This window comes from Chenopodium quinoa, unplaced genomic scaffold (assembly GCF_001683475.1).
Source record: "Chenopodium quinoa cultivar QQ74 unplaced genomic scaffold, ASM168347v1, whole genome shotgun sequence".
NCBI classification, from domain to species: domain Eukaryota; kingdom Viridiplantae; phylum Streptophyta; class Magnoliopsida; order Caryophyllales; family Amaranthaceae; genus Chenopodium; species Chenopodium quinoa.
In genome coordinates this window covers 537,328-551,258 of record NW_018743050.1, presented here as the reverse complement: position 1 = coordinate 551,258, position 13,931 = coordinate 537,328, and the positions used below count along the sequence as shown (strand labels likewise).

Here is a 13,931-nt window from a genome sequence, read left to right as displayed (position 1 = left end):
AAATTTACTCCTATTCTATGTGGAGAGCAGGTTTGTAATAAGTATTAATCCAGAGCCAACGGTAAATAAGTTTTAAACAAACCATACTTATGTAAATTGTTATTTTTTATACCCATCAAATTAGTGTGACTGAAACGAATGGATTTATAGCAAGGTTTTACAGGATTTGATTAGGTAAACTAGGTTAGGCTCGTTCTATGCACGATTTATCAAAATAAAAAATAATAGCAATTTTGCATCAGAAGAGAAGATCAAACAACTCTACTACAATTGATATTTCCCTTGTGAATAATTGGAATAAAATACTAATACAATAAATTAAAACAAAATAGAAAGAGATTTGGAATGCAGAAGGAAAAAAAATTAGATCCGAATAATTGAATAGATTTAAGCTATAGTAGAGGTAAAATTTTGGTGCAGTAAACATTATGATTGGATATTCAAATTAATTTATTATTATTATTATTATTATTATTATTATTTATTTATTTATTTTAATTATTATTTTTATTATAATAAATTTCAAAAAAACCTATAAGGTCAATCAATTTACAAGAAATTAAATTGGTGGGGAGCCGAGATACAATCCGAGCCCCCACGCCTCTAGGTATAGCGAACCCGATCCTGTTAAAGATGTGAGCAGCTGCACGAGCACCAATATCTTGAGCCTTAGCGAACGCCTGAACCCGCTTTAGCAACGCAATATCATCCTTCTCTAATTCGCCCAACGGAGAAAAGGAGAAAGGAAGAAAACCATAGCCAATAGCCATGCAACGCGTCCCATACTCGTCCCGCTTCCGTTGAGCCGCAGCCGACACAACACAACCAGGAACGAAGTCAGACAACCCCGATTGAACACGACCAGGAACGACAAAGTCAGACAACTCCGATTGTGTCAAAGGTGAAGACCCCGTCAAGTCAACACATACATCAAGGCCTCTATCCCAGGAATAAAGCAACGTCAAAGAGCCCCGTCGTTCCCTCCAGTCAACCCAACGTTAACCTCCTTTCGAGCAAAAATCCCAAACTGAAAAGAAATATCAACAAGGTTGTCACGAACAACATTGTGTCGATGTTTAATACCTACCATCCCAGCACATGACAGTGCATGATCCCCATAAATATACCCATCAAAAACTCTTGAGCAAGCAGAACACAGTGTTGAAACGGAGAACAAAAGAACACCCACCCGGTAGCAAAGAACACTACGGTAAGTCTTACTATTCATAGTCTGACCCAAACCCGATATTGGGATCGTCCGCAACCAAGCCGAAGAGTGATCCCCCTATTGGGACTTCCATAAGGCAACCTGACGCAGATATAAGGAGAAAGTGGAATCCGCAGATGTAGTGACCTTTGTGAAATTTATATATCTGCCAATTTTTTCATGAGTCTGGGGGAAGCGATCTCACTGGGTCAGTCTCCACGGTCCTATTAAAAAGTCTAAGAGCTCCGTCGAAGGCCGATCCCGGACCAACAATACCGAAATTGCGAAGAAGCATAGCTTGAAGACTAGAAGACTTAGACGCAACGCAAGGAAAGCATTGTGCCGAACATCACCCGCCGAATAGACAGCCAAACCACCATAAGAAAAAGGTAAGGTGGCAAGTCGCCATTGCCAATCACCAAAATCAAGCCCTGAAGCAGTTACAATGCGCTCCAAAGAAGCCCGAAGGGCCACGCCAAAAGAAATATGTGATGTTTCAAAAAGACGAGGAGGATAAGTGCGCATAGCAAAGTAGAGTTTCGAAACCCGAGTACACGCACGAAGAAGCAACAACTCACACTGGGATCATCGAGCTTAGAAACAGCATCCATTAGCACAATGGTCTTCGACACTCTATGTGAAACAAGCTCACCACATAAAGAGGAATCAACACTGACAAGACCACGGAGCTTAACACCATGCATAGGACGACCAATATATGGAGGAAAGACACTGACGAGACGACTATGAGGGTCCTTCGAGGGCCAGAATACTTCCTTTTTCTCAACGTTGACATGGTTTATTATTATTATTATGACTTGTATTTTTAAACTCCAAATATAAAGAGAAATTCAATATATCGTATTACTCCATAATTTATAATAAAAGAGTCAATATTTAACCTCAAAAAAGGGGGAAAAATAAAGGAAGTTAGGCGTGAAAAAAAGAAGGAAAAGTTGACACGTGTATAGCTTGGGAGGAAGGATGTACGATGTTGGCGATTGTTACATTAGTATATATATATATATATATATATATATATATATATATGTGTGTGTGTGTGTGTGTGTGTGTGTGTGTGTATATATATATATATATATATGTGTGTGTGTGTGTGTGTGTGTGTATGTGTGTGTGTGCGCATAGTCATTTTTAAATTGTTATTATCTAATATTACAATATAATATTTATTATGTTATTGAAAATATGCAAAATTTATGGTTAGACAAAATATATTAATGTTGTATTATCTATTGAACTTAAACGTTTAGAATGGAAGCTAAATGAATGAAGTACTCATATAGTGATCAATCAATATTTATATATATTACATATTACTTCATATATGTAAATAAAAGGAAAGGAAAGGAAAAAAAATAAAAGGAAAGGATAAAAATAATAAAAAGTAAAAGGAAGTAGAATGGAAGAGAAAGTCAAGTTTCATATTAGTTTCATACCTATTAAGGTCTCGTTCACTTCACCTTTTTTTTGCTGAACTGAAATTATTTTTATTGCACTGAATTTAATTTTGCTAAACTTAAATTATTGTTACCGAACTGAAATTAATTATACTGAACTGAAATTTTTGTTGAACTGAAATTATTTTTACTGAATTTCTAATATATTTCTTCTTTAAACTTACTGATTTTTACTGAACTGAAATTAATTTTACAAAACTGAACTCATTGTTACTGAATTGAAATTATTTTTACTGAACTGAACTGAAATTAATTTAAAAAATATAATAGAAAATCTGTAAAAATAATTTTAGTTTAGCAAAAATAATTGTAGTTCAGTAAAAATAATTAAGTTCAGCAAAAATAATTCCAATTCAACAAAAATAATTCCAATTCAGTAAAAATAGTTTCAGTTCAATAAAAATAATTTCAAATCAGCAAAAATTAGTTGAAGTGAACGGAGCCTTAGTATAAGTTTATAGATTTCCAAACAAATATACCTAATCTAAGTAATTATGGAAAAATCTAATATAATATGCTGATTTCCAATTAGAACTAGAAAAATATAACTCAACAACTCGTAAATATTATACTTTGTATAATGAATAAAAAAAATTAGTCAAACTACTCGTTAAAATTATAATTCAAAAACGGACCACAAAAAAGTGAAAACACTGTTTTTTCTTGCTTTTTGTTTGGTTTTTTTTTTTTTTTTTTTTTTTTTTTTTCAAATTTACTAAAAACTGAAAACAAAAAATGATGTCAAACAAACCCTACCGGCACTTAGATCTTAGGATTGTAACTTGAAGATAACTAAACCTAAAAAAACCAAAAACTAAACTAGAATCGAAACCCACCCTTTCAATGACCAAATTAATCAATCAGTAAATATTAAGGGGGTTAATTATCACTTTCCTCAACATTATGGAGACAAGGGTACAGAAGTACAAAGCGGATCACCGAATTTGGAATTCCTACCATTAAGGTACATGATTTATTTCATCAAAATAATTTTCACCTTACCCTCCTTTTCATAGAAGTGTGCATTTATTTAAATTCTACATTTTTCAAAGGATTTGTTGCATAGTTTAAGAAAGATATAGGAACCCTTTTTGTTAAGAATTTCGAAATGTACTTTGATTGAAAAAATTGTCTTCTTTCGGCATTTGACTTGACTTCAATCGAAAACGTCGGCTATTTTACGAATGTATGCCACTTTTGGATCGATTTGAATAAGATTAATTTCTCGCGGTTATGATTTTATGAAGAATGCCACTTTTAGCTTGACTTGATTGAATAAGATAATTTGCGTACATCTATTAATTAATGATAATAAAAAATGTTATTAGGCTTTCTTCGCTTTATTTTGTTTTTGTTATACTGATATTATTTTACCGAAGTAAAATTATTTTTATTGAATTAAAGTTATTTTGAATGATTCTCTATAATACTCCGTATTTGTTTTGTGACATTATTGAATTTTGTGGACCAGTAGTTAATTTTACAGAAGTGAAATTATTTTTTATTGTATGCTATTTAGGTGAAGTAAAAAAGACCATAATTTACGCACAAATTTTGTAAGTTTATTTATTACTAGATTAGACCCGTGGGATGCACTGCGATGCACGGATTACAAAAATTATTGAAATGAAATAGCTTAATTCTATTATATCATAAAAGATATGCAGCTATCATCATAAATTACATGAGTATCAAAATATAAAAACGAAAGTCAATTCTAGATATCAATTTATTTATTCCAACCAAAAATAAAATTTATTTATTTATTTATTGAGACAGTAAAAAAATTGAAATGAAAATGATTAAAAATAAATAACCAATTCCTTAAAAAAAACAAAGGCCCTGTTTGGCAGAAAGCTGAAAGTTGAAAGCTGAAGATGATTGAGTTAGCTGATTTTGACTAGCTGATTTTATTAACTGATTTGACTAACTTATTGTATTAACTGATAATATAAAAGTGTTTGGTAAATAGCTGATAGCTTAAAGGTGATTGAGTATGTGAAATGACCAATAAGCTAATTGTGGGGTAGGTAGTTTAGATAGGATTTTAAATTAAATGAGGTTATAAGTGTAATTTCACAATAATTAATGAATAAGCTAATTGAAAAGGCTCCTAAAATGAGCTTTTTTAAAAAGAGCTTATTTAGTGGAATAAAATATTTCAATAAGCTTAGTACCAAACACTTGTATTAGCTTGTTATACTAGTCAATCAGCTAAAGTTAGTCAAATAAGCTAATATACCCCCAATAAGCTAACTACCAAACAAGGCCAAAACAAAAAAAAACAAAACAAAATATATATGACGACATCATAAGTGCATTTGGAGGAAAAAAATTTCATGAGAAAGTGACATATATACATTTGGGAGAGAGGATTTTTTTTTTTTGGTGTTTAGAGAGCCACAAGAGCAGGTGATGAAAATCAATCCTAGGATCACCTGGGATCGGGAGGGGAGCTCTAAGATGTCAGCAGATTTCTATTTTAGTAATAGTTAATAGACTTTGGTGACTAGGAAAGCAAGCAAATGATGATCTTACCAACAAAATTTTTAATGTGCAAACTTTGTGATAAATTTTCCATTTTGATAGAGTAGTAAATAAGTATACTCAATATTTTTTAAGGATTTAGATATGATTTAATGAATAATATCTTTTAGAGTATTTAGGGCTTGTTCATATTTACTTATTTTCAGTTCAGTTCAGTTCAGTTCAGCTCCAATCAGTTCAATTCAGTTCAGCTCCAATCAGTTCAGTTCAGTTCAGCTCCAATCAGTTCAGTTCAGTTCAGCTCTTAATTTCCCTCTCTCATAAAATATTCATTTCAGCTTAGTTCAGTTCAGTTCAGTTCAGCTCCAATCTGTTCAATTCAGTTCAGTTCAGCTCCAATCAGTTCAGTTCAGTTCAGTTCAGCTTAGTTCAGCTTAGTTCAGTAAATATATGAACAGGCACTTAGTTTTATCATATGGGAAGACACATGTGTTACAATTGTTTTCTAATAAACAGGATTTGTTCATAATCTCTTGTATTACTTATGTTTATACAATTTGAAATAATTTTATATAAAGTGTGACTAGATTATATCTAAATATATTGTAAATAATACTCCGTATAAAACGAGTCTAATCGTTGTAAATAATATGAGGTAGTATAAATAGATAATGATTTCTCCAATAAGACAAGCTATGTTATGTACCATTTGCAATAAATTAGGCCCTGTTCTCTTCACCTTAAAAAAATAATATTAAGTAAAAATAATTTCAGTTCAGTAAAAATAAGTTCAGTTCAGTAAAATTAATTTCAGTTCAGTAAAAATAATTTCAGTTCAGTAAAAATAAGTTCAGTTCAGTAAAATTCAATTTTCTTAAAGAAGAATTATAATAGAAAATCAGTAAAAATAATTTCAGTTCAGTAAAAATAATTTCAGTTCAGTAAAATTAAGTTCAGTTCAGTAAAAATAATTTCAGTTCAGCAAAATTAAGGTGAATCAAACAGGGCCTTAGTTATCATCCATAATCTTGGTGGGAGTTTCTTAATTCTTTCAACTACTTGTTAAAGTTTTATAGAAGATACAAATACTGAAAGTTACGAGTAAAAGAAAAGAGAATTTACGCATGTGTGTTGGACTTCATAGCCATTTAACAATTGCGCTGATATCTAAAAAATAGTGGTCCATGCGTATCTAAACAAAAATTGAAAATTGAAATAAAAAATGATCCATGAGAAATCATGGAATAAAGGTTTTTTCTTTATTAATACTTGTAATATTTTAAGTGGAAGAAATTATGATATAGTTCTTGAATGGTAAATCATTACTTCAATGTTGCCTCAGAATAAGTTAATGTTTTTATCAAAAAAAAAAAAAAAAAATGTTAATGTTGAAATGAGTTGAAACTGAACTGAGTTAAACTGAACTGAAATTAAGCTGAAGTGAACATACTCTTAATTAGGGCTGAGCAAAACTACCCGAAAAACCGATCCGTAATCGTTCCGAAAATTAGGGTACCCGATCTGATAACCATAACGTTTCGGGTACCCGTTTCGATAATTTTTTTATCGGGTTTGGTTATTGGGTATCATTTTAAAATTAATGGTTACCCGATCCGATCCGATAAACATTTTTTTGCTTTTTTCCCTACCTTAAATCTATTTTTTTTATAAAAAAAAATAAAAAATCTAAACTCTTATTTTACTTCATAATTACTTCATTATATCAATGATTAGTAATATTATCAATAATTTGGTTAAAATCATAAGATATTGTTGTTAATTAGTGGTAAATTATATCATAATAGCTACATAATTAAGTTTAAATATCATTATTCAATATCTTATTGGGTACCCGATAACCGATCCAAAAATCCCGGTACCCAAAGTCCGTGTACCCGAACTTATCGATTCGAGTTATGGATATCACTTTCAGAGATTTTGGTTATTGGGTACCCGAACCGTTAGTACTAACGGTACGGGTACCCGTCCCATGGTCACCGTACCCCTGCTCTTAATTAATGGTAAACTCTTCCAAAAAATTGATAATTATCCAATGTTCTAGCTAGTAGCTCCATTAATTATTACTCGATAATGAATAATAAATTAAATCATATCTTCTCAAATTGAAATACGGAGTACTTTGAAAAAAATAGGGTTACTAATCTACTATGTATATCTTTCTTGCATAAAAGCTACTCCTATAACATTATACGGAGTACAGTATAATATACGTAGTACTACGTATAAAAATAAAAAGTACACTACTCTATATAAAATCTACCTTTAGTACCCTGTACGTACTAGTTTTGCTCGAACAGACATGTTACATTAGAGTGTTGCACATACTTAAATAAGAGTAACGATTATATATTGAAAAGTAAATTTGAGAGTATGCTGTTGAAGACAATAGGCAGTATACAACTCTTTTTTTCAAAAACTCTGAACTTTCTTTCTTAAACTTTGAAGTTCCCTGGAAATGCAGTGTTGCACTATACAACATAAAAAGCTTTGAAAGATCAATGAAATACTCTGTATTTTTGTAAGTCTGGCCTTTATTGCTTAAGGGCGGTAGGTATGGCGTTCGTTAGCTTTTCGAGTTTATTAAACACTGTCGGTCTTCGATCATGAAGATGCTGATTCAATAAAGGATCAGCAACCAGGACCTAGCTTGCTTGATTCTTTTACATAAAAATGAATTTATAAAAATCACAAAAAGCTTTAACTTTGTCCAAATAAAGTAAACTTTTGCTAATAGCATGGCTGCTTACAAAAAGCATGGTTTTTGCAAGAAAATCATTAGCATCAGTCAACTGCCCTATCATCTAATTAATCAGCTAATTAAGAATTTTAAGACTCTTAATATAGCCGAAAGCAGATAGTAATTTAATGTAAAGATTTCCACATAATTGCTATATATACAAATAAATTTGTGAGCCCTACTATTAGTATATGCCCAATTTCATTTATCAACCATAATTACATTAATTAAATCTCATTTTTTATTTTAATTAGGCCCTGGTTATGCAATTTGCTCACTATTTTTTCTTAAAATTCTATTATTTGGCTCACAAGGATAACTAGGCCCAACTCTATAGGCCCACTTATCTTTTTTTGGTAACACTTGTTCTAACTGATGACATGGATGTATACTTGATTTTGTCGAAATAATCTAACATGTTAGGTACCTAACACGCCATAAACTGATAAGTGAAGTACTTATCAGTTTATGGCATATTCATGACTTTGCTTTCGCTCTTGTAGTCTTGTTAATTGGTTGATGACTCCATACCCTCTTATTTTTTCTGAAGCTGTATTGTCAATGACATGGTAGATTAGGCAAAGGTATACATCATGAACTTTGTCTCATTAAAAATAATCTTCATCAACTTGCTAATTCAAGAATATGATATAGTTGTACATAAATTTGTGAGTTGACTTAAGCTGCTTAGCTATCCTGAATTCCTGGTAGTTGTACTAGTGACTAATTTAGTTCCAACTCTCATCAAATAATAATCTAAATATATCTAATGACATTGTTTATCCCTCTATCTATGCCAAAACTAACACTTAAGAAATTGAATATGTTGGTGCAATTATGTCTCTCTTATGAGTCTTATCTTATCTAATTGTACAAAATAATTTTTCATGATCCCAAATGGCCAAGATCTTATTCGCAATTAAAATAATTACATATAACTAAAGATCTAATTATCCTTCTCTGCGGGTAATGAGCAATATAATGCAGATGATGAGAATTGATATCAGGATCCTTTAGAATCGGGAGGTAAGCTCTAACCATATGAGCTATCTCTTACTCTCGTGACCTCTAACCATCTAACAACCTTATCATTGTTGGAATATACTTGTGCTATGTGGATTCATAGAAGTAAGTTAAACTAATCACTGGAATTCGTAACTAAGCGTTGAACAGGAATCTGTCAGCAAAATCAAGGCGAAAACAAACAAAAGATCTGACATATGAATCAAATTAACAAAATGTGTTTCAAAGATCAAGAATTAGAGTATGCAATATAAAACAGAAATGGCTGTCAGAGTTTTAATTACTTTAATCACAGTAAGATTTAGCAAAAAGAAATATACTTTGTGCTTCAAATGGCATCCGAGGTGAATGCAAAGATAGCACAAAAGTTTAACAACGTAACACAAACATGCTTCCAATCTTAATACGCTATTATACCCCCAACAAGGGGAGGAAAAATCCGTGATCGGATAAAAAAATAAGGGCTAATGAACAAGTACTAGTTAATCAATTCACAAGCAACCGCGATTGGGAGTAAAATTTTTTGTGTATAAATTTTTTATGATTATGCTTGAATTTCAAACCTTGAACACTTGATGGATCCCATGCAGAGATCGATTTCAATGAAGTTCTCTTCGTTCATTTCGTTTAGCATCTCCATCCAGTTTTGCTGTCTGAAATGTGATTTTAATGAGCAGTCTGATGACCATTTCTGATGCTGAAATCCATACCATGATGGCTCTTGTGATCTCTTTGAGTCGACATAGTGGCCTGTTGGAAGCGCGATTTCTATTAGACTCTCTTCGTCTGAGATTGACCCGTCTGAGTAGTTTGTGCTGTGACTCAGATTTTCTCTGAACATAGAATCGTTTTCTGAATCCTCACTTGAAGTTGTGTGATCAACACTTTCACTGTCAGACAGCAGTATTTCTGGTGACCTGTGATTTTCATTCTGCTGTCTTTTGTGTTTTGACATCTTTTCTTCTTCAAATCTAGCAACATTTTCCTGTATTGTTTCATGTATTTTGCTCTCAGCTTCTTCTTCTTTTTCTTCTTGCAATGACTCATTCAACGGGCTATCTGTCTGTTGATGACTTGATTCAGAAACAACCTTCTCAGTGGAACGCGTACATGACTGTTCTCTTCGTGTTGATTTCTGCTCGTAGGACTTTAACCGACAAAGAATTACAGGACATAGAATAAGAGCTGATGATGTAAGGAAGATAGTAAGAAACCCGAACCCTAGAGATTGAGAACAGACAAATAAACATCCAAGGGCAGCAAGCCAAGGAAGTGGATTTCTGACTAAACATGAACAACTTCCCATTTCTTCTTCTTTGAATAGAACTATGTAATTTGTTTAACAAGGGAATCACTCTATTGGATTGATGTAGTTTTGGATCTAAAAATGTGATAAACAAATTGATGTCTGGCTACGACGAAACAACAAAATGTTTAGTCCAAGAACAAGCAACAATACTACCAAAAACACTCGAGTTTAAGCTCTTTGGGAGTTGGATAGTTTCTTCAATGATATCAAGTGGTTTTCCTATTTGATCCTAAGAACTGATTGCTAAAGATAGAAATATGTTCGACACGAAAACGAACATTATATCCGAAAAGAGAAAATCAAAATCAGTATCATATATGAAGAGAGAAAATGAGACCCTTTGAACTCACTATCAGAAAGTACTTGAAGAATAAACTAGGCTATAAATTCAGAGTAAATAACAGAGGATTCTCTCTTGAAAAACCCATAAACTGGTTTTTTAGGTACCTAGTTTTTATAGCATTTAAAAGAGATATAACTTTGGAGTAAGAGAAACCATGTGAAGTCTTCTGAGCTTACCACATGGCACTTTTCCCTCCAACTTGCATTTTAAATCAACTCTTGACACACCAAAATTAGTAGTTTAGTACTATTACTAATTATATAAACTAAGCTACTTTCTGTTTTTCTCAGAAATTTCCCTACTTCAAACTTCTGCTGTCACACCCCCTTTGATCTTCTTTTGCTTGATTAACAATGTTTCTTTGGCCCTTTGAAAGTTTGAGAGAACGAATCGAGCTCTCGGAAGATCTATAGAGTCCTAGAACAAATGTAAAGATATGAGTAGGAGTGTAGGACTAGAAATATGACTATTTTTAGTAGTTTAAGTGATAAACTGTTTCCCACAAAGTTGAAGAAATTTGTTTTGATGAGTTTAATTAGAGCTAAATGGATCTTGTTTAGCTTAATTCGGATCGCGGTAATCTGTAGAGAAGATCAAGAGGGACCAAGAAGGGTGATTTGTTGCAAGATTAGGCCATGCTTGCTTGTATATTTAGTCCTATAATGATGGCTTTTAAGCATGCTTTAGCATTTGGACCATCAATTTGTCTGCGGGAAAGTTAACCCCGCTATCTATTGTCTCATACTCAATCATACTAAAGTGGGGTTATTTTAATTGCTCGTGTAGTTTGTAACTGTTACGATTTTTCTTGGAGTAAATCTTTTTTTAGAGGGAAGAGTAAATCTTGTTCATTGTACATTTGTTCATTTGTTGTATTATTATATACTCCGTAGAAGAAAATAAAGAAAAGTGTATAGAGATTTTGTCCAAAGTTGAAATTCTTTTACTATTTCCCAAAATTGTAAAGGGAAAGTCATATGCAATACGTCACAATTTGTTACTTTCTATTCTTTTACTACTTCCCAAAATTGTAAAGGGAAAGTCATATACTCATATGCAATACATCACAATCAGTTACTTCCTTTGTTTTTTCAATTTGCGTCGTAGAGAAATGACATAACCAATAAAGTATAAGAGGGGGGTGAATAACATATTTCCACGCATAATAAACTTTAGATATTTTTTTGTAAATTTTGTCGAGAATAAGCCAATCTTTACGTAATTAGCTCAAATTAAGCAAATCTTTTAATTAACAAAAAATAAGTTGATTTTTAATAGGTATTTTCTTTAAATAGCTCAAATGACATACAACCTACCAAACAAGTTACTTTTAATATATATTAGGCGACTCGACAGGTTTTCAAGTCGCACCTTACGTATAGGTGACTTTGATAGCCTAATTTAAACCACCGAATAAGTTGGTTTATAGAGTCGTATGCAAATATTGGGCGACTTGTTAACCTATCAAGTCGCCTCATAATATATTAAGTGACTCGTTAGGTGCTTTAATGATTTTAACCCCAACTTAACAAATCGCCTAACAAGTATGAGGCAACTCGATAGGTTTATAAGTCGCATCTTATGTACATGTGACTCTAAAGTCCGACTTAATAGGGTTTTTTTTTTTTTTTTTTTTTTTTTTTTTAGTAGTAGTAGTAGTAGTGTGCCCCTAAAACATTTATTTACATAATTGCTCTCATTAATTCTAATTGTTTTTTTAACTCTTAAAAATAGTTTGTGGACATTTATACCCCTAAACAATATTTGTTTACATATTTTGCCTAATTAGCGCTACGAACAATAAATTAAAGTTGTAACATAAGGCCAAACCAAGAAATTCCCTAACTAGCTAGCTATGATGCTCGCATCAAGCGCTTAGCTGTCCTAATAGTAAAAAATAACTTGGAGGGGTTATACACTATTAAGATTTTTGAGAGATTAGGTGAAAACTTAATCCTCTATTTATATACTTCTTTTTTTTACCCTTGCAATCTTATTAATTCAAGCTTGTCAATGTATACACCATTACAATCACTAATATCTTAAATTACCAATATATAAAACTTTTAGGATATGACATTATATCCCGTCTTGTGTGTGGTTGGCCACCCCGTGTGACCACTTATAAAAGATCAAATTTAAACCCTATAACACTGATCAAGTAAACCTGTAATACTGATCGAATAACACTCCTCTAACACTGACCAAGTAACCCATATTATTGTGAGAGTATCATGAATTAAGATATATTTAACAAAAATTCACATAACTATTTTCCCTAAATTATAGCATAAGTGTAGAGCTGTCAATTCTGGTAAACGGGTCGGGTTTGAGTCGATTTAGTGTGAGTCGGGTCATCTCGGGTCGGGTCAATACGCGTTAATGTCATAACAAAATGCGGGTCATGCTTGAGTCGGGTCATACATCTTATCAGGTTTGGGTCGGGTTTAGGTCAGGTTAGTAAAAGGTCGGGTTACATTCAGGTCGGGTGAAAAATAGGTCGGGTTAAATTCGGGTCTTTACAGGTTTAAACAAGTTAGGGTCGTTCTCGGGTTCAAGTCGGGTTCGGTTCAACTCAATTATTTACGGGTTATAATCAGGTCGGGTCATTCTCAGGTTCAAGTCGGGTTCAGTTTAAGTCAATAATTTGCGGGTTATAATCAAGTCGGGTCATTCTCGGGTTCGAGTCGGGTTTGGTTCAAGTCAATAATTTGCGAAAAACATGTTTCGTCCCTGAAATTCGTCCCTAAAAACAAGTTGTGAAACTAACCTCTTAAAATTCAAAGTGAAATATTGAAGGAATAAAGTTAGGATTCAATTTCCGTTCCAATACCAACATGAGATAACGACCTATGCATATTGATTCAATAACAAGTCGGGTTGAATTAGGGTCGGGTCAATAACAAGTCGGGTTGATTCGGGTCGGGTTTATAACAGGTCAGGTTGAAATTCGAGTCGGGTTTGTAGCACATCAGGTTAAATTCGGGTCGGGTTAGGAACAGGTCGGGTTGAATTTGGATCGGGTTAGGAACAGGTCGAGTTGAATTCGGGTTTTGACAGGTTAAAACGGGTTTGGGTCAATTTCGGTTCAGGTCGGGTTCGGTTCAGGTCAATTATTTACGGGTTACATTCGGGTTGGGTCGTCTCTAGGTCGGTTAATGTTCGGGTTCGGGTCTCAAATACTCGGGTCAAGGGTTGGTTTCAGGTCCGGTAAGGTCGGGTTCGGGTCATCATCACTTTTTTCGGGTTCAAACAGGTCGGTTAATAGGTCGGGTTAGGGTAGGTATTTCGGGTTGGGTCAGCTTTTGACAGCTCTACATAAGAGA

At 32.9% G+C, this 13,931-nt stretch overlaps 1 protein-coding gene across 1 annotated transcript; it reads right to left on the bottom strand.

Annotated features, from left to right (window-relative positions):
* Positions 1-9,204: 9,204 nt before the first annotated feature.
* Positions 9,205-11,554, bottom strand: LOC110730832. Its single transcript, XM_021910656.1, has one exon. The coding sequence runs from the start codon at positions 10,257-10,259 to the stop codon at positions 9,498-9,500; it is 762 nt and encodes a 253-aa protein (XP_021766348.1). The 5' UTR covers positions 10,260-11,554; the 3' UTR covers positions 9,205-9,497.
* Between the last annotated feature and the right edge of the window lie 2,377 nt (positions 11,555-13,931).